General features: G+C 59.8%; 2 protein-coding genes across 8 annotated transcripts; both read left to right on the forward strand.

Moving 5' to 3' along the window:
- The first annotated feature begins 1337 nt into the window (after window positions 1-1337).
- On the forward strand, window positions 1338-16029 carry TIE1 (tyrosine kinase with immunoglobulin like and EGF like domains 1). 2 transcript variants are annotated; one of them, XM_069862900.1, is made up of 23 exons: window positions 1338-1868; window positions 2333-2620; window positions 5792-5902; window positions 6010-6165; window positions 6256-6387; window positions 6656-6796; window positions 7017-7145; window positions 7522-7667; window positions 7809-7953; window positions 8196-8354; window positions 8542-8679; window positions 8802-9092; window positions 10061-10351; window positions 10872-11185; window positions 11287-11497; window positions 11641-11751; window positions 11862-12052; window positions 12182-12295; window positions 12453-12523; window positions 12752-12792; window positions 12914-13010; window positions 14220-14319; window positions 14559-16029. In XM_069862900.1, the coding sequence occupies exons 1-23, from the start codon at window positions 1823-1825 to the stop codon at window positions 14628-14630; spliced, it is 3495 nt and encodes a 1164-aa protein (XP_069719001.1). In that variant the 5' UTR covers window positions 1338-1822; the 3' UTR covers window positions 14631-16029. The 2 variants fall into 2 exon arrangements, with proteins under 2 accessions (XP_069719001.1, XP_069719002.1); XM_069862901.1 differs by having other exon boundaries at window positions 1339-1868; window positions 10872-11065.
- A 633-nt stretch (window positions 16030-16662) lies between these two features.
- On the forward strand, window positions 16663-24734 carry MPL (MPL proto-oncogene, thrombopoietin receptor). 6 transcript variants are annotated; one of them, XM_069862904.1, is made up of 12 exons: window positions 16664-16962; window positions 19746-19881; window positions 20228-20403; window positions 20581-20846; window positions 20924-21080; window positions 21227-21356; window positions 21637-21812; window positions 21894-22036; window positions 22186-22345; window positions 22683-22770; window positions 22861-22948; window positions 24438-24732. In XM_069862904.1, exons 1-12 carry the CDS (start codon window positions 16701-16703, stop codon window positions 24633-24635), a joined length of 1980 nt encoding a protein of 659 aa, XP_069719005.1. In that variant the 5' UTR covers window positions 16664-16700; the 3' UTR covers window positions 24636-24732. The 6 variants fall into 6 exon arrangements, 5 of the variants coding, with proteins under 5 accessions (XP_069719003.1, XP_069719005.1, XP_069719007.1 ...); XM_069862906.1 differs by having other exon boundaries at window positions 16833-16962; window positions 20905-21080; window positions 24438-24731; XM_069862907.1 differs by lacking the exon at window positions 16664-16962 and adding an exon at window positions 19569-19652 and having other exon boundaries at window positions 20905-21080.
- The last annotated feature ends 1257 nt before the right edge of the window (window positions 24735-25991 follow it).

Consider the following 25991-nt stretch of genomic DNA (forward strand, 5'->3'; position numbering starts at 1 on the left):
CAGGGAAGTCATGGATGCCCCATCCCTGGAGGTGTTCAAGGCCAGGTTGGATGGGGCTTTGAGTAGCCTGGTCCGGTTGGAGGTCTTCCTGCCCATGGCAGGTGGGTGGAACTGGAGGATCTTTAAGGTCCCTTCCAACTCAACCCATTTTATGAGTCTATGAGAAGTCTATGAGTGTGTTGATGAGTCGCTGACCCCACTTGGCACGGAGTTTCCAAGCAAACGGCGATTTGCAGGGCCTCAGGGGGTCATCGATGGCAGGAGGGCAAGGTTGCCCAGCCCCTGCATGTCCCACCCTGCGCTCAGCATTTACATTAAAGTTGTGCCTCAAGGGTCTTCCAAAACCAGGGCTGCTCATCTACATATGGCCCACGGCAAAACCCCAGGCTTAGTTTTCCCGGCAAATGTGGGCAGCTGCCTCCAGTCTCCCATCTTCTCTGGATCCTCTCCATCCCTTCTGTGGCGGGGAGGTGGGAAGGCTGCGCTGGGGGAGCCCCTGCCTGCTGCCATCCCTCCCTCAGCACACCCTGGGCACCGCGCCACCCCAGAGCGCTCTGTAAATAGTCGGAAACGATGAATGGATTTCCACTTCCTCTCCATGTGTGCTTTAGATTTTTGGCCGGATACAACACGGGGTCTGGACACACCAAAACATGAGGCTCGTTCCCTGGCAGCCTCGGGTTTCACGTGGGAATAGTCTGATTCCCGAAGCAGCGTGGGGTTGGGTGGTTTAAGCTGACAGGGGGTTCCTGGGGAATGCTCTTTGTTTGCCTGATGCCCACTGGAGGCTGGGACAGCCCGGCTGGAGGGGGGGTTGTGGGACCCCCAGGACAGGGCAGAGACAGCGGGGCCACGCGGTGCCCGTGCCGATGCCCGTGCCAGAGCTGTTGTGGCAACAAACTTAAGGAAAGCTGCGTGTTCTGCTGCTTTCTGCTTCCTCCCAGTCCCAGTCTTGTTTCCTGCCACATGGAAGGTTTTCTCCCTGCCACGCAGGCTGGTTTTTCATCACCCTGCCTGCTCTCCAGCTCAGCCCCTTCCAGCCCCACGAGGGGTTTCTGCAGGTGTGAGCCAGGCCCCAGTGCAACGTGGAGAGCAGGTGGGGCCTCGGAGCCCCAGCTCATGGTGGCAGGAGGCTGAGGTGTCACGAGGTGTGTACGGCCTCAGCATCGCCGCACGCCACTCGCCAGGGGAGAGCCCGCATGGGGCAGCTCCCGCCAGCTCCTGGAGTCAGGGCCGTCTCCAAACAATGGGTGGAGAGCAGGAAACGCCACATGGGAAACAGGATTTGGCTCCGTCGCCGCCGCCAGCCACGGCCCCTTGGCCCCTTTCCTTTCCCTGCTCCAGAGAGCCCTTCCCACAGGCAGCGGGGCTGCGTCCGAGGGATGGGGATGCTGCTGCCCACACAGGCTGGGGCATGAGACCCTCCACACGGCGAGTGAGGAGGGGGGCCAGGACACCTCTCAGCATGGCTCAGGGAGCCCTGCGCACACAGCCCTAGCTCTGGACGGGTGGCTATCTGCTCCCTTTGAGAGCTGCCACCAGACCGGGCACCTCAGCGGCTTCTTTGCCACCAAGCCCTACTCCTGAAGAGCTGGGTGGCCACCAAGAAAGCAGAGACAGGGGTATTTTCCTCGCTGTGCCCAGACTATGTGCCAGAAGAGCTGATCCTGGCTGCCCCAGACCCTGAGCAGCAGGGCGGAGGCGGGATGGGGAGCACAGGTTCCTGAGCCATGGCTCACACGGAGCCTCTAGGCAGCCCCCGTGGCTTGGACATGCTGGGGATTTTCTGACCTCTGCCAAATTCAGGACACGCTCCAAGGACATGGGACTCCAGGTTTATCTTCTGCTTCTCCTCCCACGGCTGGCAGGTAAATCACCCCTTTCCCTCTTCCCCAGGGAGGCTTGGTGGGATGGGGCAGCTGTGGGAGCTCAGTGGTGCCATCAGAAGAGAGTTTGGAGGGAGGAAACATGCCTTTGTGATCCGTAGTTTGGAGACCTTAGAGGCCAGCAGTGACCTCCGCTGCATGAGACTGGTGCGTGGGCAGCTTGTGGAAGGAGAGGAGCCCTGGGACCCCCATCCTGCTGCATCTTTGGCTCATGATGGGGGTCTGAGTCCATGGGCATCTCCAAAAGGAGAGTGGAAATGCCCACCGTGCCATCCTGATGGGTCTGCACCCGACTTGGCTGTGCCCTGGCAGAGCCCCTGGGCTGGGGTGGACATCCTGGAAAATGTCCTAGAGACGGGGTGACATCGGGATGAGGTGGGGTCTGGCCCTGAGGTAGGGCTGAGACAGCTGTGTCCGTGACGCCCTCTCTTGCTCCCCTACTCCAGGAGCCATCCTGGACATCACCCTGATCGCCAACGTGCAGAGCCTGTCCCACTCCGACTTCTTTCTGTCCTGCGTCACGGGGGAGCGGGATGTGAGCTACCTGCAGATCGAGCGGGAGAACAAGATCGTGATGACACACCCCAAGACAGGCTTCCAAAACTACCGCAACCGCAGCAACTATGTCCAGGCCAGGGGTTTCTCCATGGCTGACCTTGTGGGGATCCTCTACTGCCTGGGGCGCACTCCCACCGAGCAGGGCCAGGTGGTCTACGTGCACAACAGCCACAATGGTGAGCGGCTGGTGGGGTGGTGGGCAGCTCCTTCTCTCCCATCCAGGTCCATGTAGGACCTCTCCGCTCTGCACTTTGCAGTCCCGGCACCAGCAGGCGTGGCGGGGGGGATGATGGCGACCCTGGGCTAGGTTTAGGGTCCACTGGCACCAGCAGCATGGAGAGGGGAGGGATGTTCTTCTCAAGGAGCATGGCTGAACCCCATGGAGGGATCTGGGGATGGGCAACCACTGGGCTGGGAACAGTGCTTGGGAGCAGGGCAAGGTCCAAAAGGAAGTCGAGCGCCCTTGGAGGAGGTGGTGGGATCTGGAAATCATTAACCAGGGCAGGGGGTGGCCAAAAGAACCGTGCCAGTCTCACAGCCCTGCCACAGGCTCCAGGGAGGAGGTGGTGCCGGGGTGCATCTCCAACAGCCTCCCTGCCATTTCACTGGTAGAGTCCTGCCAAAACACACTTCCAGAGTCCATCGCAGCACTGGGATCTTGTCTCCCGCTCCCATTTTGGGCTGTATAAACTGAAAGGACTCCGCTGCACTGCCCAGCGGCAAGGATAGCACACAGGGCAGCACTATCCCCCCCCCACCCTCTGCTTTCCCCTGTGAAAACTGTTAGGACTGACATTTTCTGTGGTGTGTGGTTGCCACAAGATGTTTTCGAGCTCTTTTTCATCAAATTTTTGCTAAAACAGTTGACCTTTTGCTGAGAATGAGAGAAAGAGGAATACAAGTTTCCCTGCTCGTGATAAACTACAGTTTTATCAAGCAGCTCTAGTATCTCCAAGCTGGGGAACAGAGGCTGCCAGTGGGGTCCAAGCATCCCCCAAGGAGCAGGGACCAGCCTGTGTCCTTGGCCAGAAGCTCAACTCAGAAATGCCACCAGTCCTATTGGAAATGGAGCCAACTGGTCTGGGCAAGCAGAGGGCACTGGGGGAGGGAGGCAGTGGCACCAGGAGAGAGTCTGGGCTGGTTGCGAGGAGTGGCTGGTGGCAGGGGGCGTGAGGAGCACAGAGGGTCCTCTGCACTCCCCAATGTCCCTGAATATAAGTCATGGAAGAGGGTGACGGCTCCGGGGCTCCTTCAGCAGAACAGAGAGTCTCATCATGCGTGGGTTCCAGCCATCTCCTTGCTCCTGGATCAGCATAGAATTAGAATAATTAAATCACAGAATCACAGAGTGCTTTGGGTTGGAAGGGAGCTTTACAGATCATCCAGTTCAACACCCCTGAAGGAGCAGGGACAGCTCTAACTCCATCAGGTTGCCCAGAGCCCCATCCAATCTGACCTTGAATGTTTCCAGGGCTGGGACCTCCACCACCTCCCTGGGCAACAGCGCTGTGGAAGAGCTGGTCAGTGTCTGGGTCCAAGCCCTGCAGGAGTTTCAAGTGACAAAACATGCTTTCCTCTAAGTGCAAAACAAGCTGCTGTTGCTCTGTTTAGTAAAAGAAGTAAAAAATAAAGGAAAAAGTAAGAAAAAAAATGACATCTTTGCAGGGGGAGGGAGGGCTGTGTACAGAACCCACCAGGGAGGTTTAGCACATATCATCTCTCCTGTTAAGCCCAAGAATGCACCAGGCCAGGGTGATGAAGCAGTGGGTGGGAATGCTGTTGGAGGAAAGCTGGCATCTCCCAAAAGGTCATGCATGAAGGACATCATAGGAAGGATGACAAATTTGGGAAGGTTTGCTGTAAAAACAATGCAAAGCAGAGATCCTGAGGAGCAACGTCAGAAGGGTTTAAACCTGGCAATAAACAACTTCTTACAGTATCCAGAGCAGAAAGACATTTGCAGAAAACAAAAAATATTTTAGTTTTGTTTCCATGTGCGCAATAGAGAACTTGGGGAAAGTTGCTGACTTAACCTGTCTGAAATGCCAGTGCTGGTAGAGGGAGACGGACAATCAGGAGCCAAAGGGAGCAGCACGATGTCGTCAGGCTGAGCCCCTGCTTGTGTACCATGAGCAGAGGACAGGCGGCAAGGCTGCTTGTGGGCCACCCACCTTTCCTAAAAGCTCTCCGGTTAGGGAGTCATAGGCTTATAAACCCAAATTGGAACCAGGCAAACTAGAAGAAACTGTAGTAAAGACCAGAATTTTTGGTTATGTCGTCCCTGAGAAAGAGGCAATGTGAGTTTGCAGTAGGATGGCAGTGGTGAGGGTGCTGTGGATGAGCCACTAGACACCATCTGCTCAGGTTCCTGGAGAAAACTGGGATAATTCCCTTCCAAAGGCTCTCCGGGAGCAAGTCTGCATGCGAGGAATGCAGGGGAGGCCTTTGCACGGGTAAATAACTGACTAAAAGAATGGGAGCAAGAATCGGAGTTAATTTGTGGTTCTTGTCACGCGAGGAAGTCCCCATCGGCGTGGAACAAGGTCTCTGCGGGGACCTGTGCCACCAGTGGTAGTTACAAACTGCTGAAAAAGTGTATGTGACGACTGCTGTCACAGATATAATTCAGCACAGGTGAACGCAAAGCGCTGTGTTTGGGGATCCCCAGGGAACGTGTCGAGTTCTCATTCCAGTGAGTGAGACAGAGCGAGACAGGACAAGGGCCACATCTGTGTGCCCCTTACAGGGGACTGCAAAGTCCATGGGAGAAAGATCCCAACTGAAGAGGTAGGCGGGGAGGCAATTCCAGGGAATTTTTCACGGAGAGGGTCATTGGGCACTGGCAGAGGCTGCCCAGGGAGGGGGTTGAGTCACCTTCCCTGGAGGTGTTTAAGGCATGAGTGGACGAGGTGCTGAGGGACATGGTTTAGTATTTGATGGGAATGGTTGGACTCAATGATCTAGTGGGTCTTTTCCAACCTGGTGATTCTATGATTCTATGAAAGCTGGGCTCTGGCTGGCTCACACTAATATACTGAGTGTTAATTGCTGCTGCACCTGGGAAATCAGGAAAAGAGTCATGACAGAGGCACCGATCTGTTGGGCTGGCGTGGAGACCTGTGCACGCCTGCTGCCCTCACCACCCCTGGCCTGCTCTCCATCTCCGCCTGCGGCCGCTCAGCACCTGGCTCCCACAAGGGGTGGACGGGGAGATGGGTCCTGATGTCCTAGCAGAAACGTGTGGTGGGTGCTGGGCTGTGCCAGGGCCATGGTCTGGGTGTGCCAGCACTGCCCTTCGGTGTCAGCGCCCTGGGGCTCAGCCTGCTTCTCTCCCAACTCGTCCACAGCCCACCTTTTCCCAGTGAAGGCCACACAGTCTGTGAACGTCGCCGAGCCAGCCACCTTCTCTGCCAGGGTCCTCAAGAGAAAGGAGACAGACGTTATGTGGAAAAGAAATGGCAAGTGGCCCCTAGAGCAGGCACAGGGCTGGGGCTGCTCCCAGCTGGTGCCCAGGGTGGGCTCTGAGGGCGTGGGGAGCTCCAGGTCACCCTCTGTCCCCTTGCAGGCACCTACTACCAGACCACAGACCGCGGCGAGGTGCGGGGCAATCTCGTCAACCTGACGCTCCCCAACGTCAGCGTGAGCGAAAACGGTGTCTACAGTGCCACGTTCATGGGGGACAGCCCTCTGTGGAGTGCCTTCTACCGCCTGATTGTGAGAGGTGAGTGGGGCTCTGCCTCCCCAAGACACGGGGACAGGTACCCTGCCTTCATCCTGGAGCCACCTTGTGCCCCCTCTGCTCTCTCCGCAGCCTGTCCCGCGAAGAAATGGGGACCGTCCTGTGAGAAGGACTGTCCCAACTGTCTGAACGGTGGCGTCTGCCATGACCATGTTGGCGAATGCATCTGCCCTCCCGGGTTCATGGGCACTCGCTGCGAGCGAGGTAAGTGCTGGGCTGCCCAACAACAGGAGCTGCGCCCAGGGCACGCGTGGGGTCCCCACTGCACCTGCACACCTGCCCAAAACTCCACGTGCATTGCCAGAGCCCCCCCGCCGGCAGTGCCCCCTGTTTCTGGAGCTGGGCTGGGTCACCTTCTCAGCAGGACACAGCTCCTTTGCCTGCTCAGGGTGGTGACACGGGGCTCCGGCACCCAAGCTGCCACCATGCCCTGCGCAAGTGGTGCACGGGCAGACAAAGCTTGTTTTTCCAGCCTGCCGGGAAGGCCAGTTTGGCCGCAACTGCCAGGAGACGTGCCAGAGAGCCCAGGGCTGCAAGGGATTGAGCTTCTGCCTGCCAGACCCTTACGGCTGCTCCTGCGCCTCGGGCTGGAGTGGCTCCCGCTGCAGCCAAGGTATGGGGGTGCAGGTGTCCACCAGCTCATCCAGCCAGCCTGGGCTTCCTCCAGGGCCTGGCTCCGCTCCCCAGCGGCAGCAGAATCTGTGCAAACCTCTCATCCCTGAGAGGTGGCATGGGCTGAGCAGTGCTGCTGCCTGCCCCGGGTGCCCACGACCTCTGTCTCTGTGGTCCTGCGCCCTGGCCAGGGGCAGCAGTGAACTCTCCTCTTCCCGCAGCCTGTCCTCCAGGATTCTACGGCCCCGACTGCGCCCTGGCGTGCGCCTGCCAAAACGAAGGCAGCTGTAACCGCTTCAGTGGCTGCATCTGCCCAGCAGGCTGGCACGGGCAGCACTGTGAGAAGTCAGGTGAGGTTGGCGTGAGGCTGCAGCGGGTTTCTATCCCCCACCCTTGGGTGGGCTCTGGCTCCTTCCTCACCAGTGACTGGGGGGGTGCATCGGCTGCTGGGGTCACCAGCTGGGTCAGCAGCCCCCCTCGCCTGCAGAAGTAGCCCTCAAGCCTATGGAAAAGAGGGCACTGTGAGGGGACCATCTCTTCTAGCTCCGTGGTGGGATTAGCTGTGCCAGAAGCATTGTTGAGCCCCATGGGGTGGGGACCGGGGCTGGTCTGGAGCACCTGGCACAGCCCCCTGGCACCGGAATCTGGCTACAGGCAGGACAGGGGAAAGGTGCCATCCTCCCTTGGGACTGGGGGCCAGCCCTAATGCCGCTTTCTGTGTGCCAGACCGGTACCCCCAGATCATCCAGCTGGCCTCAGAACTAGAGTTCAACCTGGGCTCGGAACCCATTGTCAGCTGTGTGGCCACTGGCAACCCACTGCCTGCCAGCGACAGCGTGGAGCTGCGCAAGGCTGATGGCACCGTGCTCAAGGTACCACCCCCGCGTCCTTGCTCCCACCATCATCCCATGCTGCCACCTCGGACAAAAGCATCCATCTCCTCACCGCTCTGCTGGGAAGCTTCAGGCCTGTGTGGGGAGCTGGGGGGCTGACGGCACCCTCTGTGCCCACAGCTGATTAAAGCCATCATCGAGCTGGGGCAGATCACCTGCGAGTTTCAGGTGCAGCACCTGACGAAAGAGGACACGGGGCTCTGGGAGTGCCGCGTCTCCACACCCGGGGGCCAGGACAGCCGGAAAGTCAAGGTCAATATCCGAGGTGAGGAAAGGCTGAGGGCATGAGTGAGAGAAGCTGGGGCTGCCGGGGGAGGCTGATGGCACAATGTGACACCGCCAGACTCCCTCCACCGCACTGGGTACCACCCATGGTAGACAGGCTTGGGTGGTGATAAAAGACTTCCCTGACAAAGCTGGAAGGAGTCAAGAGGTGGCGGGTGTAACCATGCTCTGCTCCTCGTTACTCCCAGTCCCACTGGTGTCATTCCCTCCTTCCCTGCCAAGTGCCACCGGCGCCCCTGACCCCGCCCCGGCTGCTGGCCAAGCAGAGCCGCCAGCTTGTGGTGTCACCCGTGGACTGCTTCTCTGGTGATGGACCCATCACCTCCATCAAGCTGCTCTACAAGCCCAAGGACGACAACTCCGCGTGGTCATCCATCGTGGGTATGTGTCTGCTGAGGGGTGGAGGGCACAGGTAAGCCCTGGGCAGGAGGGCACGGCTGCCCAAACCAGTAGGGGTCTGAGGTGGACAGAATTCTCCATCCTGGGACCCCTGCGGTGATGCTGAGGAAGAAGCCAGAGGTAGGACAGAGTGTGCATCATGGCTTTGACATGTCCTCTTGGCCAACAGTCGACAACAGTGAGAACATCACCCTCATGAATCTCAGGCCAGTGACTGCCTACATTGTGAAGGTGCAGCTGAGCCGGCCAGGGGACGGAGGGGAGGGCAGCAAGGGGCCTGAGGCCGTCATGGTGACCGAGTGCCTTGGTGAGCCTCCGTCTCCCCGACCCTGACCCTAACGCGGACCCTACCCCTAGCTCTGCATGGTGCGGGGTCTGCAAAGACCCAGGCTGATGCGCTGTGAGGTTTTGCTGCCTTTTTGTTCACAGAGCCCACAGTCAAGCCTGTAATAGAAGGTTGGTCCATAGAGGAGAAAAACACACTTCATGTTACCTGGAAATTGCCAAGTAACCACGAGCCAGCACATGGGTTCATCGTCCACCTCTTTGACTCTGCAAGGCATCTGATCTCTGAGAAAAACATCACATCCATCTCCGTGTTGTCTGCCCGCATCGGAGACCTGGAGTTCAACAAGGAGTATGGGTTGGAGGTGCTGGTGTACCACTGCACCAGCCTGGGACCCCCCTCCGACCTCTACAAGGTCATGATCAACAGCAAAGGTGGGTCCAGTGGAACACAGGCAATTAATACAGGGAATTACTATGATAAATCAGTTATAGTCATGACAACAAGCACCCCCAGGTCCAGCTGCTCCTATATCCCATCTCTGATAATGCAGGAAAAGCTGCCTGGAGGAAAATGAGTCCTCCTTTCCCTGCTAGATGCCTCAGCCTCCAGCACCAAGAAGAAACATCCTAAGCTGAATGTGACATTCAGGACATCACAAGTGATACTCACAAACAGATCTGTCCTCTGCACCCTTGCCCAAGTCCTGATGGACCTGTCTATAGTTGCAGCCTTTACAACACCCCGTAGCAACAAGTTTCTTGATATATTTATAATTTGCATGAAAAACATTCTTTCCCTTTGGTTCACTTTAACTCCACCCCTCCGGTAATTTTTCTGGATGGCTCCTCACAAGGCTGGGAAATTGTGGGGAGGTGGAGCATCACCCTGATCAACCTTTCTGGCACCCAAGAGGGAAGGAGTGCAGGAGGCCTTCAGTGAAGTTTGGTATGTGTTGGGAGGGCTGGTGGGCATCAGGCTTGGAGGAGGCAAAGTTTTCCTCCCTTGTTGCTTGTCAGAGCTATGTGTGATTTGGGGTTTGGGGGTTAGGGATGTGGGCAGGCTGGTGAAGGTGGAGAGGAGGCAGTGAAAACCCCGTGTGTGAGAGAGGGTTGGAGAAAGAAAACATTCCAAGGGCAAGTGAATACATAGACATCTAGCTTGGCCGTCCCTGGGACTGGGAGCATTTGCAGTGCAGTCCTGCCCCACTATTGTACCTGGAGAGCAGCTTCATCTCCTCCTGTGCCTCCTCCAAGCACTGGGGTTTCCTGGAGGTCTATCAAACCTAACACAGCTTTGGCTGCAATTGCCACCCATAGGATCTGGTCCTCACAGCAGCGTTCAGCCGCTGCAGTGCCAGGAGCTCCATCCTGGGGCTGACGTTCTCCTCTCCTTGTTCAAGGGCCCTCCTCACCGCGGTTGCTCTCAGCAGAGTCAGTGTCCAGCACCGCTGTCAGGCTCTCCTGGCAGGTCCCCGAGTACCCCAACGGGGGCATCACCAAGTACATCGTGGAGCTGCAGCAGGTGGGAGGCACCAGCGAGCCCCAGTGGATCGACACTGACAGCGGCACCGAGACCACCAAGATTGTGGGGGGCCTCAACACCAGCACCACTTACCAGTTTCGTGTCCGTGCCAACTCCCACGTCCCAGGGGAATGGAGCCAGCCCGTGAAAGCCAAGACCCTGGGGGATGGTGAGATGGGTTTGCCAGCAGGCAGGGCGCTCACGGCTCTGCTGGAGCTTGGGTGCAGCATCTGGGTCAGCAAAGAATGACCAGGGTGCTCATGGTAATCTCAGAGAGTGGCTCTGAAGCAGCAGCCGAAGCCCAGAACACTTGTGGGTGTCTTCAGAAATCCCATTTCTCCTAGTTCTGATGGGGCAGAGGTGGCACAGGGACAGCACAGTACCCACAGAGTGGCTCTGCATTGGCTAGAGTGTGAGGGGCTAGAGGAACAGGGCAGAGTCGGCGTGGGAGGAGCTGGTAGCTGGACCCAGGGCTGGTTGAAGGTCCACAAACCAGCAGGTTTGGTGGCAGGGACAGGGCAGTGACCCTCATCTTGTGCCATCATGGCAGCAGGAGCTGGGGATATGGTTGTGGTGTTTTTATGGGGTGCCAGGGTTGGGAGAGAGCTGCTGTCTTGGTGCTTGGCCACCCATGCAGCCTGCGCAGGACTTGGCTGTGGACCACGACCCTCCATCCCTCCTTTCGGCAGGAGCGCTAAGTGTGCCACCCAGCCTGGGCAGCCAGAGCACCGAGCAGGCAGGAGTAGACCAGCAGCTGCTCTTGGCCATCGTTGGCTCCGTGTCCGTCACCTGCTTCACCATCCTCTTTGCCCTTCTGGCACTTTTCCTCATCAAGAAGAATTTTTTCCACCGGCGCCGCACTTTTACGTACCAGTCTGGCTCGGTGAGTGCCGCCTGCCCCTCCAGGACCGTGTCCCCAGCTCCCCACGTCCCAGCCCGATCCAGGTCACGCTCCATAGCCTCCAGTCCGGACACAGCCAGACCTCACTTCCACGCGGAGAGGGTGCGGAGCCCACCCTTGCCCACGACACCTGCCCTGCCAGGACTGCTGCGCGGGCAGAGAGGTGCCCGGTGCCCCTAACCTCATCCACTTCCATCTGCCAGGGGGAAGAGACCATCCTGCAGTTCAACTCGGGAACCTTGACCCTGACGCGCCGGCCCAAGCCGCAGCCCGAGCCCCTCAGCTACCCCATCCTGGAGTGGGAAGACATCAAGTTTGAGGACATGATCGGGGAGGGCAACTTCGGGCAGGTCATCAGGGCCATGATCAAAAAGGACGGCCTGAAAATGAATGCGGCCATAAAGATGCTGAAAGGTGAGTGTGGGAGGAGCCAGGCAGGGTGGGCTGGGGGATACAGCTGCATCCTGGGGCTGAAAAGGGAGATGAGCCATCAGTGGAGGAGCAGAGGAAGGGTCCTTGTTGTAGGACTGAGGTGTCCATCCCTTCTTTGCTTCCAGAATTTGCTTCAGAGAACGACCATCGGGACTTCGCTGGGGAGCTGGAGGTGCTGTGCAAACTGGGCCATCACCCCAACATCATCAACTTGCTGGGTGCTTGCGAGAACAAGGGTGAGGGCTATTCCTCTCTCCCCTCTCCCCAGCCCCACGGCCTCTGCCCAGCTGCGTGTTCCTCTTTGCTGAAGAAAACCCCACTAACCCAACCTCCTCCTGCCCACCAGGCTACCTGTACATCGCCATTGAGTATGCTCCCTATGGAAACCTCCTCGACTTCCTCCGCAAAAGCCGAGTCTTGGAGACAGACCCAGCCTTTGCCAAGGAGCACGGCACTGCCTCCACCCTCACCTCCCAGCAGCTGCTCCAGTTCGCTTCCGATGTGGCTAAGGGGATGCAGTACCTGAGTGAGAAGCAGGTACGTTCCCAACAAGCCCCTCAAAGCATTCATTCCCTGGGTTCTGGGGACTCCCCACCAGGGCACAAGACCCCTGTGGCCAGCAGGAGGGAGCATGTGGCTACTGCTCACCGTCGGCCTCTCTCTCAGTTCATTCACAGGGACCTGGCAGCCAGGAATATCCTAGTGGGAGAAAATCTAGCCTCAAAAATTGCCGACTTTGGCCTCTCCAGAGGCGAGGAGGTCTATGTGAAGAAGACAATGGTGAGGCAGGAGTGAAGCATCTCCACGGGGCTCGCACCGATGCGGTGGGCAGGACCACTGCCATCAGCGGGAATGACCCAGCATCTCGGGACTGGCTGGGTCACAACTGCCTTCTGCCCATGGGGCATCCCCTGACAGTCGCTCTCTGTTTCCCCAGGGCCGCTTGCCGGTTCGCTGGATGGCCATAGAGTCCCTGAACTACAGCGTGTACACCACCAAGAGCGATGTGTAAGTCCTGCAGGCAGGGACACCAGACCCGGGGCTCGGATGTGGCTGCCTCCAGTCCCTTTCGGGGTGGCCAGTGCGGCGAGGCTTCTGCTCTGGGTGCTGCAAGGGCTGGAGGTGATGCTGATGCATCTCCCTGGGGAGCTGCCAGCTCAGCCCAAGCCATGGATGCCTGCTTCACCCTGGGTTTGGCTGGAGGCTCCATCACAGGCTTGGCTCTTGCCCTTTCAGGTGGTCATTTGGTGTCCTGCTCTGGGAGATCGTCAGCTTGGGTAAGACTCTTGTGCGTCCCCTGCCTCCACTCAGGTGCCTGCAGGTGTGATCCTCCTGCAGCCCCAGAGGGGACACCCCAGGGACTGTCCTTGCTGCAGCCCTCTGCGTCTCTGGCTGCAGGGGGGACACCGTACTGCGGGATGACATGCGCTGAGCTCTACGAGAAGCTGCCCCAGGGCTACCGCATGGAGAAGCCACGCAACTGTGACGACGAGGTGTAAGTGGGCTGAGAGCCCTGGCTGATGGTGGTACCCGTGTTCCCCTGACCCCACTGCCCCAACAGCTTGCAGTAACTCCTGCTTGGTTCTCCTCTTTGGTAGGGCTGAGGTATAAGCTGGGTTCCCACACCCCAAACACCCTTGCTGAGCTTCATTTTCCCACCTGCTTCCCCCATCTCTCGCAAACAGGTTTTCTGTCCCCTTTACCCCATGTACACTGAGCTGCTGCCTCTCTGTGCTGGGTTCAGTGCTGGGTCCAGCCCTGTTCGATGTCTTTATCAATGACCTGGATGAAGGCATCGAGTGCACCCTTAGCAAGTTTGTAGATGATACTAAGCTGGGTGGAAGCTGGATCTGCTGGAGGGTAGGGAGGCTCCAAAGGGATCTGAACAGGCTGGACCGCTGGGCTGAGACTGATGGCATGAGGTTTAACAAGGCCAAATGCCGGGTCCTGCACTTGGGGCACAACAACCCTGTGCAGCTACAGACTAGGAGAAGTCTGGCTGGAAAGCTGCCTGGAGGAGAAGGACCTGGGGGTGTTGGTTGGCAGCGACTGAACATGAGCCAGCAGTGGCCCAGGTGGCCAAGAAAGCCAATGGCATCTTGGCTTGGATCAGAAATGGTGTGACCAGCAGGTCCAGGGAGGTTATTCTCCCTCTGTACTCGGCACTGGTGAGACCGCTCCTTGAATACTGTGTTCAGTTCTGGGCCCCTCACCACAAGAAGGATGTTGAGGCTCTGGAGCGAGTCCGGAGAAGAGCAACGAAGCTGGTGAAGGGGCTGGAGAACAGGCCTTATGAGGAACGGCTGGGATAGCTGGGGGTGTTTAGCCTGGAGAAGAGGAGGCTGAGGGGAGACCTCATTGCTCTCTACAACCACCTGAAAAGAGGTTGTGGAGAGGAGGGTGCTGGCCTCTTCTCCCAAGTGACAGGGGACAGGATGAGAGGGAATGGCCTCAAGCTCCACCAGGGGAGGTTCAGGCTGGACATTAGGAAAAAATTTTTCACGGAAAGGGTCATTGGGCACTGGCAGAGGCTGCCCAGGGAGGGGCTTGAGTCACCTTCCCTGGAGGTGTTTAAGGCACAGGTGGATGAGGTGCTGAGGGACATGGTTTAGTGATTGATGGGAATGGTTGGACTCGATGATCCAGTGGATCTTTTCCAACCTGGTGATTCTATGATTCTATGATTCTACGACTCTGCCCCCAGGTACGAGCTGATGCGGCAGTGCTGGCGTGACCGCCCCTACGAGCGCCCGCCCTTCGCCCAGATCTCCATGCAGCTCATCCGCATGCTGGAGGCCAGGAAGGTGAGTGGCAGCATATGGACAGGAGGGATGTCTGAGTGCTGGAGCGTCCCTTGGGCTTGGGGCAGAGATATCCAGCACCAGAATCTGTGTGACCCCCATCACACGTGGTGGTAACCCCAGCACCACTTTTTTGGGGTGTGGGGAGCCCCATCGCCTCCCTCCAGGCACGGCACCTGCTAGTGTGCTAGCAAGGAGGTAGACGCGGATGCTGTCACAACCTGACTGAGGTTTTCCTGCAGGCCTATGTGAACATGGCCCTGTTCGAGAACTTCACCTACGCAGGGATCGATGCCACCGCCGAGGAGGCGTGAGGCTGCGCTGGCACCACGCAGAGAGGCAACGCTGGCTCCAGCCTGCTGGGACACTGCTGTGGGGACGAGGGGCTGCCCATCCCCATCTGGGGCGAAGCGGATAAATGCCAACGCCCCTTCCTGAGAGCGCCTTCCCGGCAGCAGGACTGTGCCATCCCCTCTCTGGCTGCCCACGCAGCGTGTGCTGGCCGTGCAGGCGTGCTGCAGCCCCAAACACAGCCCCACGCTGCTGGGGAATGGGCTGGGACAGCCCCAAGGACAAGCAGCAGCGGGGCATTTGCAGCAGAGTGGGCAGGAGAGGGGCTCTCAGGAGCCCACAGACATAAATGCCCAAGTTTTGGAGCAAGAGGAGAACCAGCGACCCAGCAGCTGCCTGCCCTGTGGCTTTAGGCTTCAAGAATTGCCAGCAGCGCTTTGAGCATCACTGCCACCTTGGGACGGGGCCACCCCAGCCAGCACAAGCGGCCAAGGGACAGTGTTGGCTGAGCACAGCCTCCAGCTCTGCAGTAACTCTTTGGAGGTGCCAGCTCTGCTTTATGGACAATAAACATCGTGCAACAGGCAGCCGGGTCCAGAGGAGGGGAGATGGGGGCCCAGGTCTGCCCCTCTGATGACACTTGTGAGCAGGATGCAGGGCCCCAGTGGTCTGCTGCTCTGGTGGGCATTCCTTGGGATCCTGACCCCACTGAGATCCTCTGATGATCCCCAGAGAAGCCCCAGGACTCATCATGCTGTGGGGATGGATTTTCTTAGTATCCAGCTGGGATCTCTGCCCCTGCAATTTAAGACCTTGTCCTGTCCCCACGGGATATGGAGAACAGACTGCGTCCTTCCTTTGTGCAGCTGCCTTTGCATGCTCCAAAACTGTTCCTGCAGCTTCCTCTGCATTGGCCTCTCTCCACAGGAATGGCCCTGCTCCTCTGGCTGGTCCCTGCAGGGCTGTGCAGCTTCGCACCCTTCCCACCCTGGCCAGCTGGCACCTGCCTAGCACTGCGCTGAGCCACATCTTGCACAGGGACCGTCATGTTCGACCAGCCTGCTTGATTGAACATGTGCTGCTGGGGTGATTCTCCCTCACGTGCCGGTTCCTCGAGGGTCGCCTGGGCTCTGCGTTGATCCTCACATGGGGAGCTCCTGCCCCTGGCTTCAGTCCCTCACCCTGTGCTGCTGCATCAACAGCGGGTGGGCTTCATCTCTGTTGGCTTGAGCTTGCTTAGCCTTAGGTGGACCATCCTGCTGATAGTCTAGCCGTGTTCTACAGTCTGTGGGAAGCAAGGGCTACACCTCCTGAGCCCATTATCCCAGCTGAAGGAAGGGGTATTTGCATTTGCCCTTCTGGGCAAGATTCATTTTTCCCCAAAAGGTGTTTCAACCCTTTCAATACCATTTTGATTTCTCATTCTGGCCTCCTGTGGTCCTTAGTGCCAACCGCAGCTGTTAGTAAGCAGCCTCTCTGCCCCACTGCTGGGTCCTCAGTGAAACGGTGATGGGGACTGACCCTCCCGAGCAGCCAGATCTGTGCTGCTGTCTCTGTGCCTCCTCCACCGCTGGTGGGGAACAGCATTTGAGGCGGCGTCACCAGCCCTGCGCACACCAAGGGCTTTCTGCTTTCTGCCTCACTGAGAGCAAAGCTCAGTAAATGGATGGAGATGGAAGAGGAACTGGTGTGCCAAAATCTGACTGTGACAAACTGGCATTTGCTGTTGCTGTCTCCCCTCAGTGCCCTGGTGCTGTCCTCAGCTGCAGTGTGAGGAGAAGCCAAGCCACCCTTGGGACACACGGAGCTGACCTGGGCAGCACAGGGTGGGATGGAGCCAGGGCAGCCGCCCCACATCCCACGCTCCTTCATGCCTGCAGCCCCCAAGAGCCCGTCCTGCCCTCCTTTACCCCATATGGAGGCCTCCCTCGCATCTCAGGGGTTGTTTTTCTTCCTACTCCAGCCTCCCAGCATGTCGGTGGCCACAAGAGCAGGACATGCCTCCTATCTGATAGGAGCAGCCTCTCTTGGCACTGCGGCTGGCGGTGGGGAGGCCACGGCACGGTGGTTTTGGGCACGGGGAAGTGCAGGCGATGGGGTGGGGGGAGCCTCCAGCTAGGCTTCCTGAGCTGCACAGCCACCACTTCCCAGATAAAGGTATCACCCGGAGGAGCCACAGCAGCTCCCAGGGCGCTGGGAAAGGCCAAGCACGGCGTGCACGGCGTACACAGCCCCGGCACGTGGGTTGCAGGATGGCAGCCTGCCTGTGCCAGGGCTGGCTGCTCTCGCTGCTCCCTGCTGTCCTGCTCAGCTTCCGCAGCCCGCTGTCCACCCCTGAGCCAGTGACATCCCAAGGTAGGTCCCTGGGGCCTTTTTCTCCTCCAGAGGATGGGCCAGAGAGGGACTGGCACACCAGGCATGGGCAGCAGGCACCCTACGGCAGCCAGAACCTGAAGGGCTGGGGAGGGGCCATCCCAGGAGAGCATCTCAGGGTGTTCAGGGTGGGCAACGGAGCTCCCTTCTCACCCATGGGACATCTTGGGGTGCCTGGAGCAAAGGGACATCCTCGCTTTCTGTGGGCAGGACCTGGCAACCCCCAAGCAACCCTCTGGGATGGCAACATGCAGCTCCCAGCCCCAGGCAGGTAGCAGAGGGGCTCCTCACTCACCCAGAGCTCTTTGAGTTATGATGATGATGGCTTGAGCAAAATTCAAGCTAATGTTTGACGGGCTGGCTCTGCACCACAGTAACGCCACGGCACTGCTGGGCTAATCCCGGTGCTCCTACTCCAGCCTCGCCACAACCTTACTGCTTCACCAAGCATCTCCAGCTCAGCTGGTAGCTGGTCCCAGCCTGTCTCGCTGCGCCCAGCAGAGCCGCTTCCCAGCTTTCTCCCATTTCAGGCCTGTCCATGCTTTCTTTGAGCCCCTCCTTAGCTGTTTTAACACTTTCTATAACAGCATAAAGAGCAATAACTGACCAAATCCCTGTCGACCTCCTGCTGATCTCTCCAGCCCCACCCCAGTTCTCTAGCCATGGCTTGGTGGCACGTTTCGAGTCCCCCCTGTAGGGACAGTGGGAGGATTTTTGGGGTCGGGCTGGTCCTCCTCCTGCCTGCAGCCTCTGCAACACGGTGTGGCCATGCCCTGAGCCCACCAGGCGTGGTGGATGAGGGCTGCAGAGCTGTGCGGCTGCTCTTCCTAGGAAAGATGCTCTGGTGGCCACAGGACCAGCGTGGCCTCCCACTGATGCCACCCATGGGTCCCTGTGTCACTGGGACCTGGCCACCCAATACCTTCACTCGGGGAGCTGGGGGGTCATGGAGCTGGGGTTGGGGGGCAAGGAGGGGGGTGCCAGCGGAACGCAGGCAGGACGCAGGAACAACCACAAAGTCACAGATAAAATGCAAGAAGTAAATTTATCTCTGTTACCTTGTGAACCAGGGGAACTCCAAAACAGCACCCAGTTAGGGGAAACACAAACAGGAGCACAGACACCACAGAGCTCAATCATAGAATCTTAGCATCATAGAATGGTTTGAGGTGGAGGGGACCTTGACGATCATCCAGTTCCATCTCCCTGCCATGGGCAGGGACACCTCCCACTGGATCAGGCTGCTCAAAGCCTCATCCAGCCTGGCGTTGAACACCTCCAGGGATGAGGCATCTATGTCCCTGGGCAACTTTCCCTTACTGGAAAGTATGAATCCCGAATCTGCTCCTTTTCCTGTGTCTATCAGGGAAAGGCAGAGTATCATCCACTGTGCTTTCACCTGTCTCATAGCTGGACAGAAACCTCAAGCCTGTTTTCTAAAATCACTCTGAGTTTATCACAGCCCTACATTACCTAAACACAAAGGTTCTACTTGTCAAGCACACAAGACTAAGCAATGATTAGCATGATTTACGTGTTTTTCTACATCCCAGCTGCAAGGTCACTTCAGTGTGTTTTACAATTCCTCCTCAGCAACAGTCCATTATATTCCCACAGGGTTCAAAAAGGGAAGAGCAGGTGGGGGGGCTCCAGTCTGCAGGGAGAGGACGTGGGCTAGGAAAGGAGGAAGGCAACGCAGGGCTGGGAAAGGAGGAACAAGGCAGGGGAGTCAGAGCAAGAGAAGGGACAGGGAGAGCAGGGAAACACCAAGAAGGTGGCAAGGTGATATGGTTGGACTTGATGATCCGATAGGTCTTTTCCAACCTGGTGATTCTATGATTCTAAGGATATTTGGGGATTGTCCCTTATTCTTCACCAACCGTGGGCTCAGCCAGCAGCACGGGGGGTGCAGAGCAGACAGCAGATGCATTCAGCCCATGGAACAGGGGCAGGCGCTGCCAAGGAGCTTGTTGTGGGAAGTCCCTGGCGAAGGGAGCACATCCCAGGAGGAAGAGCAGGAAGGATGGAGCAGGTCCCAGGCTGGAGGCAGTGGGGGAGAAGTGAGTTCTGGAGCAACACTGTGAGCAGCCCTGTGCTTCACACACCTGCATCTCGGCGCTGTCACCTTTTCCCTGACAATGAGGACAGGCACCCCTGTTGCCAGCAAAGCCGCTGGTGCTGGGGATGGAGATCCTGCAGGGTGCGATGCTCCCCTTCATCCCGGCAACGGCAGGGAATGTGGTTTGCAGAGATATCCAGAGCCCCCCAAGCTGCAGGGCTGGGGTTTGAGCATCCCCTCTGCTCAAGGCCACAGGCCCCCCATGCCAGCCTCGAGGCTCTTTCCCTCTCCCTGGGACGCTGCTGCTCCTTATCTCACTTCCGCGCACTTTCCGGAGTGAACAGGGCAGAGGTGCTTCCCCCTGATCACCCAGGGATGGGCCAGGCCCCCAGCCCCTCCGACCGCAGGGCTATTTTGGGATGTTTGTTTGTCCCAAAGGACTGAGGAGGGGGGAGCGGTGGGGTTGGCTGGTGGGGAGCCCTGTCACCAGGATGCTACGTCCCTCCCTGCTGTGCCAGGCTGGCAAAGGACACCTGTGCCACAGCCATGCCCACAGCCATGCCCACAGCCATGCCCACGCCGCCCCGGATGCCTGCGTGGACTGACTTGGAAGGCAAGCTGGCCAGCAGGCATGGGGCAGGGGGACACAGGGGGGACGGCGATGGGTTCGTGCCCAGGGGCTCCTTCACACCCACACTCCTCCCAGATGCCATGCTGCTGGCAGGGGTACCTGAGGACATCCTCTGTTTCTCCCGCACCTTTGAGGACCTCACCTGCTTCTGGGATGAGGAGGAGGAGGAGGCATCAAACAGGACGCGCCACTTCTACTACTGGTACAGCAGGTAGGAGGTGGTGGGGACACAGCCCAGCCTCCCTCTTGCCCCCACAGAGAGCGGCAGGGTCACGGTGCCAAGCACTCCGCACCATCCCAGCGGCTCCCAGCTGCAAGAAAAGATGGTGGAGAGCCCACAGGAGATATTAAGCAGCCGATGCACACCCCACGGCAGGGCTGGGACCTTGGCTGCCCCGCAGTCCCATGGGGATGATGTCCTGCAGCAGCAGATTGGGACACAGAGAAGGAGCTGATGACACTGGGTTCTCAGTGCTGTGTCCCCAGTCCCCTTTCCTCCTGCCTGGCCTCGGGCAGGAGGCACAGGGTGCTGCAGGATCCCCCTTTCTCTTCCTCAGAGGTGTCCCCAAGGCCTGCGTGGTCTCCACGTGGCACCACGGGGCCGTCGGGACGCGGCACGTCTGCATCTTCCCCGTCCAGGATGTGCGGCTCTTTATCCAGCTCCACCTCCGTGTCCTGGATGCCACCACCAACCAGACCAAGTACCAGCGGGAGCTCAGCGTGGATGCAGTGGGTGAGTCCCACCAGGACGGTCCCCAAACCTGGGTCTCCTGCCACCAACGGGGCTGCAATACCTCGTGCCCTGCATGCTCGCAGCCCTGGAGCGATGGCTGGGTGTCCCCTGGCAGGACCAGGGGTGCCCAGACGGAGTTTGCCACAGGAGGACAACCGCTCAGCACGTTCCCCACAGGTCTCATTGCTCCCCCAACGAACATCACAGCCTGCTGGGCTGGGGCCGCGGGGCAGCTCTATGTGTCGTGGCAGCCTCCGCTCGTCGACTACCCGAACTTCTTCCTCTATGAGGTGCAGCGCTGCCCTGCCAGCTCCGCGGAGATGCCCTACGGCACCACGCTGGACCCCAGCGGGCAGCGCCCTGGGGACTCCTCCAGGCAGCCGGGCATCAGCACCCACGCACCCACGGCCGGGGCAGCCGCAGCCTCCCCGACAGCAGGGCAGGTACCTAAATGGGCCAGGGATGAGCAAGGGGGACTCGGGGGCCACGGCCGCTCCCCAGCCTGGCCCTTCTCCTGCAGGGGCTGGTCCAGGCCGACACCTGGGTGGTCCTCCACGACCTGCGGCCAGGGGTGAGGTACCACATCCAGGTGCGCAGCAAGCCCGACGGCACCTCCATGGATGGCGTCTGGGGGCCCTGGTCACACGCAGTGGCCGCGGAGACACCCCGTTCCTCCGGTGAGAAGCCATCCCCACCGCCGGGGAGGCACCCACAGCTGGGGCTGCGAGGGGTGGGGGGTCCTAGGGTAGGTGAGGGGTAGCACCCAGGTTTCGGGGGCCAGGGGCACGCAGCCCCCTCCCTGCCCTGGTTCTCACCTGCCCAGGAGACATCGGGCTGTGCTGCAGCACCCCTGACCTGCGGCACGTGCGCTGCGAGTGGAGTGGGGACCCTGCGGAGCCCCAGGGCTCCCACCAGCTCTTCTACCGCCCACCTCCAAGCGGGGCTGGCACAAGGTAAGGGGGCAGAGCGGGGACATGGTGTGCAAGCAGAGGGGGGGCACATCCCAGGGACCTCTAGCCCTGCTCAGCATCCCACATCACTGTATCCGCTGGTCCTGTGCCCTGCCACCATGGACCTCACACCTCCCTGCCACCACTCCTGACACACTGTCCCTCCAGCCACGGGCACTGCTGGCTTTCCTGGGCACGTACTGGCCATGGGGACAGGGTGGCATCAGGCAAGGGGCTCAGGGATACCACGGTGGGGCTGACGGGGTCACTGTTCCTTGCACAGGGAAGAGACGTGGCAGCGGTGTGAGGAGGAGGAGAGTGTGGGCATGCAGGGCACCCACGCCTGCACCTTCCAGCCCAGAGCTGGCAGTGCCATCTCTGTCCTGGTGAATGTCACCCAGCCCCACGCACAACCCACGCTCAGCTACTTCAAGGAGCCCTTTTGGCTCCACGAGGCGGGTGAGTCCCAGCACCACCGTGGTCCCCGGCTGGAGGGGGATGCAGCATCCCATGCCAGCAACACATCCTTGTCTCCAACAGTGCTCACGGATGCCCCCGAGTTCATCCAGGCGACGGTGTCGCAGGGCCAGCTGAGCCTGCAGTGGCTGCCACCCCTGGAGGCGCTGGCAGAGCAGCTGGACTACCAAGTCCGCTACGCCGTGGAGAACAGCCAGGACTGGAAGGTATGGAATAGCCAGGGCTCTCCCGAGCAGCGCTGCCCACCTCTGCTGCCAGCACATGGCCCACTGGGGTCAGGATGGACCCACACCCCAGCGCTGCCCTTCGACCACCCCAGAGCAGCCTTCATCTCCAGCCCGGCTCTGCCCCACAGGTGCTGCAGGTCCCACGGGCAGCCAGGAAAGAAGTGCTGGACCTACGGCCAGGTGCTCGCTACCATGCCCAGGTGCGCGCCCAGCCCAGCGGGACGTTGTACCAGGGCAGCTGGAGCGCCTGGTCCAAACCCGTTGTAGTTGACGCCACGGCCGATGCAGGTGAGGGGCAGAATAATAGAATGGTTTGGGTTGGAAGGGACCTTGGAGATCATCCAGTTCCCCCCTGTCATGAGCAGGGACACCTCCTGCTGGATCAACTTGCTCAAAGCCCCATCCAACCTGGCACTAAACACCTCCAGGATGGGGCGACCACAGCTTCTCTTGGGCAACCTGTGCCAGTGCCTCACAACCCTCATGGAAAGAACTTCTTCCTAACACCTGATCTAAATCTAATGATGGAGAGTGCTGGAAGCGGGATGGGGTGATAGGGCTGCCAAGGGCTCAGAGGTGGCAGGTCTGGGAGGACAACAGTGCCAGCGTTCCTTCTCCGATGCAGACTGGATCATCCCGAGTGTCACGGTGGTGCCACTGCTCTTCACCGGGGTGCTGCTGGGGCTGCGCTGCACCTTCCCCTCGCTCTACAGGTAAGGGGGCAGGCAGGAGGGGGTCCCAGGGGGGCATCAGGGCACCGCAAGACTGGGCTTTGCCTTTGACACCCGCTTCCCCTCACCCAGCAACGTGAAGCAGAAGCTGTGGCCACCCGTCCCCGACCTGCACCGTGCACTGGGCAGCTTCTTCCACGAAAGCAGCAAGCACAGCCAGGTGAGGGGGCCAGGGCAGCTCCTGGGGGGCAGCTGCAGGGGGGAAAGCGTCCAGAGCAGCTCCTGGGGGGCAGATGTAGGGGGGAAAGCATCCTGAGCAGCTCCTGGGGGGCAGATGTAGGGGGGAAAGCGTCCAGAGCAGCTCCTGGGGACAGATGGAGGGGGGAAAGCATCCTGAGCAGCTCCTGGGGGGCAGATGTAGGGGGGAAAGCATCCAGAGCAGCTTCTGGGGACAGATGTAGGGGGGAAAGCATCCAGAGTAGCTCCTGGGGGGCAGATGGAGGGGGGAAAGCATCCAGAGTAGCTCCTGGGGGGCAGATGGAGGGGGGAAAGCATCCTGAGCAGCTTCTGGGGGGCAGATGTAGGGGGGAAAGCATCCTGAGCAGCTTCTGGGGGGCAGATGTAGGGGGGAAAGCATCCTGAGCAGCTCCTGGGGGGCAGATGTAGGGGGGAAAGCATCCAGAGCAGCTTCTGGGGACAGATGTAGGGGGGAAAGCATCCAGAGTAGCTCCTGGGGGGCAGATGGAGGGGGGAAAGCATCCAGAGCAGCTTCTGGGGGGCAGATGTAGGGGGGAAAGCATCCTGAGCAGCTTCTGGGGGGCAGATGTAGGGGGGAAAGCGTCCAGAGCAGATCCTGGGGACAGATGTAGGGGGGAAAGCATCCTGAGCAGCTTCTGGGGACAGATGTAGGGGGAAAAGCATCCTGAGCAGCTCCTGGGGGGCAGATGGAGGGGGGAAAGCATCCTGAGCAGCTTCTGGGGGGCAGATGTAGGGGGGAAAGCATCCAGAGCAGCTCCTGGGGACAGATGTAGGGGGGAAAGCTTCCAGAGTAGCTCCTGGGGGGCAGATGTAGGGGGGAAAGCACCCTGAGCAGCTTCTGGGGACAGATGTAGGGGGGAAAGCGTCCAGAGCAGCTCCTGGGGACAGATGGAGGGGGGAAAGCATCCTGAGCAGCTTCTGGGGACAGATGTAGGGGGGAAAGCGTCCAGAGCAGCTCCTGGGGACAGATGGAGGGGGGAAAGCATCCTGAGCAGCTCCTGGGGGGCAGATGTAGGGGGGAAAGCATCCAGAGCAGCTTCTGGGGACAGATGTAGGGGGGAAAGCATCCAGAGTAGCTCCTGGGGGGCAGATGGAGGGGGGAAAGCATCCTGAGCAGCTTCTGGGGACAGATGTAGGGGGGAAAGCATCCAGAGCAGCTCCTGGGGACAGATGTAGGGGGGAAAGCATCCTGAGCAGCTTCTGGGGACAGATGTAGGGGGGAAAGCATCCAGAGCAGCTCCTGGGGACAGATGTAGGGGGGAAAGCATCCAGAGTAGCTCCTGGGGGGCAGATGTAGGGGGGAAAGCATCCAGAGCAGCTCCCAGGGCAGCTCCCAGGGCAGCTCCGGGGGCTGCAGCTCTTTGGAGGGGCAGCTCCTGCAGTAGCGGGGCGAGGGGCAGCTGCTAGGGGGTCCGCTGCCACGGCGCCCCCTCGGTGTCCCGCCCCCGCAGGCGTTCTACAAGCAGCCCCCGGAGGAGCCCGTGCTGCCGTGCCTGCTGGAGGTGCTGCCCGGCCCGCGGGGGGAGCCGCAATCGCCGCCGGAGCTGGCCGCCAGCCGGCTGCCGGGCACCGACATCGCCAACCAGTCCTACCTGCTCCTCAGCGGCTGGGAGCCGCGCGGGCCCCCCCCGGGGCCCAGCCCCACATAAAGGAATCCCGCAAAGCCTCCCGCCGCCCCCGAGCGCTCCTTTCGCGACCCCCGGGAGGCGGAGCGCGCCGGCGGGAAACTGAGGCCACGCCCACTCCCGAAGCCACGCCCACTAGCGGTGTCTTAATGGGCATTGAAGCCACGCCCACTCCACAAGCCACGCCCACTAGCGATGTCTTAATGGGAGTTGAAGCCACGCCCACTCGCGAAAGTCACGCCTGGTGATTTGAAGCCCCGCCCACTAACTCAGGGAAGCCCCGCCCACTGAGGGGCCCGTCCGGCTCTGTAAGCCCCGCCCACTCGCTTAAACCACGCCCACTTCTCGAGGCCCCGCCCGCTGTGTTCGCCGGGTGGTGGAAGCCACGCCCACTGCCGTACGCCCCGCCCCCATGCGCGGCCGGAGCCAATGGGAACGCGGCGCCCGACGGTCGCCGTGGCCACGCGCGCCGTTTGGGTTTGAAGCGGCCAATGGGAGCAGCGGCCGCGCCGGGTATAAAAGGCGGCGACGGGCCTGAGGAGGGGGGCGCGACCCTCGAGCTGCGGCGTGGAGGTGAGAGAGAGGGAGGTCGGGGCCTGGGGGGGCTAAGGGGGGACTGGGAGAGTGCGAGGATGGAGAGGGGGAGAGTGGGGGGTCTTGGGGAAGTCCAGAGAAGAGGGACGAAGATGGTGAGGGGGCTGGAGAACAGGCCTCATGACGAGCGGCTGAGAGAGCTGGGGGTGTTTAGCCTGGAGGAGGCTGAGGGGAGACCTCATTGCTCTCTACAACTACCTGAAAGGAGGTTGTGGAGAGGAGGGAGCTGGGCTCTTCTCCCAAGGGACAGGGGACACGACGAGAGGGAATGGCCTCAAGCTCCGCCAGGGGAGGTTCAGGCTGGACATTAGGAAAAAAATTTTCACGGAAAGGGTCATTGGGCACTGGAACAGGCTGCCCAGGGAGGTGGTTGAGTCACCATCCCTGGAGGGGTTTAAGGGACGGGTGGACGAGGTGCTGAGGGGCATGGTTTAGTGATTGATGGGAATGGTTGGACTCGATGATCCAGTGGGTCTTTTCCACCCTGGTGATCCTATGATTCGAAGTTGGGATTGTTCAGCCTGGAGAAGGGAAGGCTCTGGGGAGAGCTCAGAGCAGCTCCCAGCGCTGAGGGAGGCTGTGGGAAAGCTGAGGAGGGGCTGGAGCGAAGGGGTGGGGGGGAACGGCTTTAAATCGGAAAAGGGAACGATTTAGATTCGATATTAGGAAGAAATTCATCACCATGAGGGTGGTGAGGCCCTGGCCCAGGTCGGCTGGGGAAGCTGTGGCTGCCCCATCCCTGAGGGTGTTCAGGGTTGGGTGGGTTTTGAGCAGCGCGGTCCGGTG

The sequence above is a fragment of the Phaenicophaeus curvirostris genome, chromosome 8, assembly GCF_032191515.1.
Source record: "Phaenicophaeus curvirostris isolate KB17595 chromosome 8, BPBGC_Pcur_1.0, whole genome shotgun sequence".
Classification (NCBI taxonomy): Eukaryota; Metazoa; Chordata; class Aves; order Cuculiformes; family Cuculidae; genus Phaenicophaeus; species Phaenicophaeus curvirostris.

Bases quoted from the DNA above. Each gene is read 5' to 3' on its own strand.
- TIE1 (XM_069862900.1), top strand. From the start codon at position 1,823: ATGGGACTCCAGGTTTATCTTCTGCTTCTCCTCCCACGGCTGGCAG. The intron at 12,296-12,452 runs GTGAGGCAGGAG...CTGTTTCCCCAG, and splicing joins TCTATGTGAAGAAGACAATG to GGCCGCTTGCCGGTTCGCTG. The intron at 14,320-14,558 runs GTGAGTGGCAGC...GTTTTCCTGCAG, and splicing joins GCATGCTGGAGGCCAGGAAG to GCCTATGTGAACATGGCCCT.
- MPL (XM_069862902.1), top strand. From the start codon at position 16,701: ATGGGGTGGGGGGAGCCTCCAGCTAGGCTTCCTGAGCTGCACAGCCAC. The intron at 20,404-20,580 runs GTGAGTCCCACC...CGTTCCCCACAG, and splicing joins GCTCAGCGTGGATGCAGTGG to GTCTCATTGCTCCCCCAACG. The intron at 22,771-22,860 runs GTAAGGGGGCAG...CCCCTCACCCAG, and splicing joins ACCTTCCCCTCGCTCTACAG to CAACGTGAAGCAGAAGCTGT.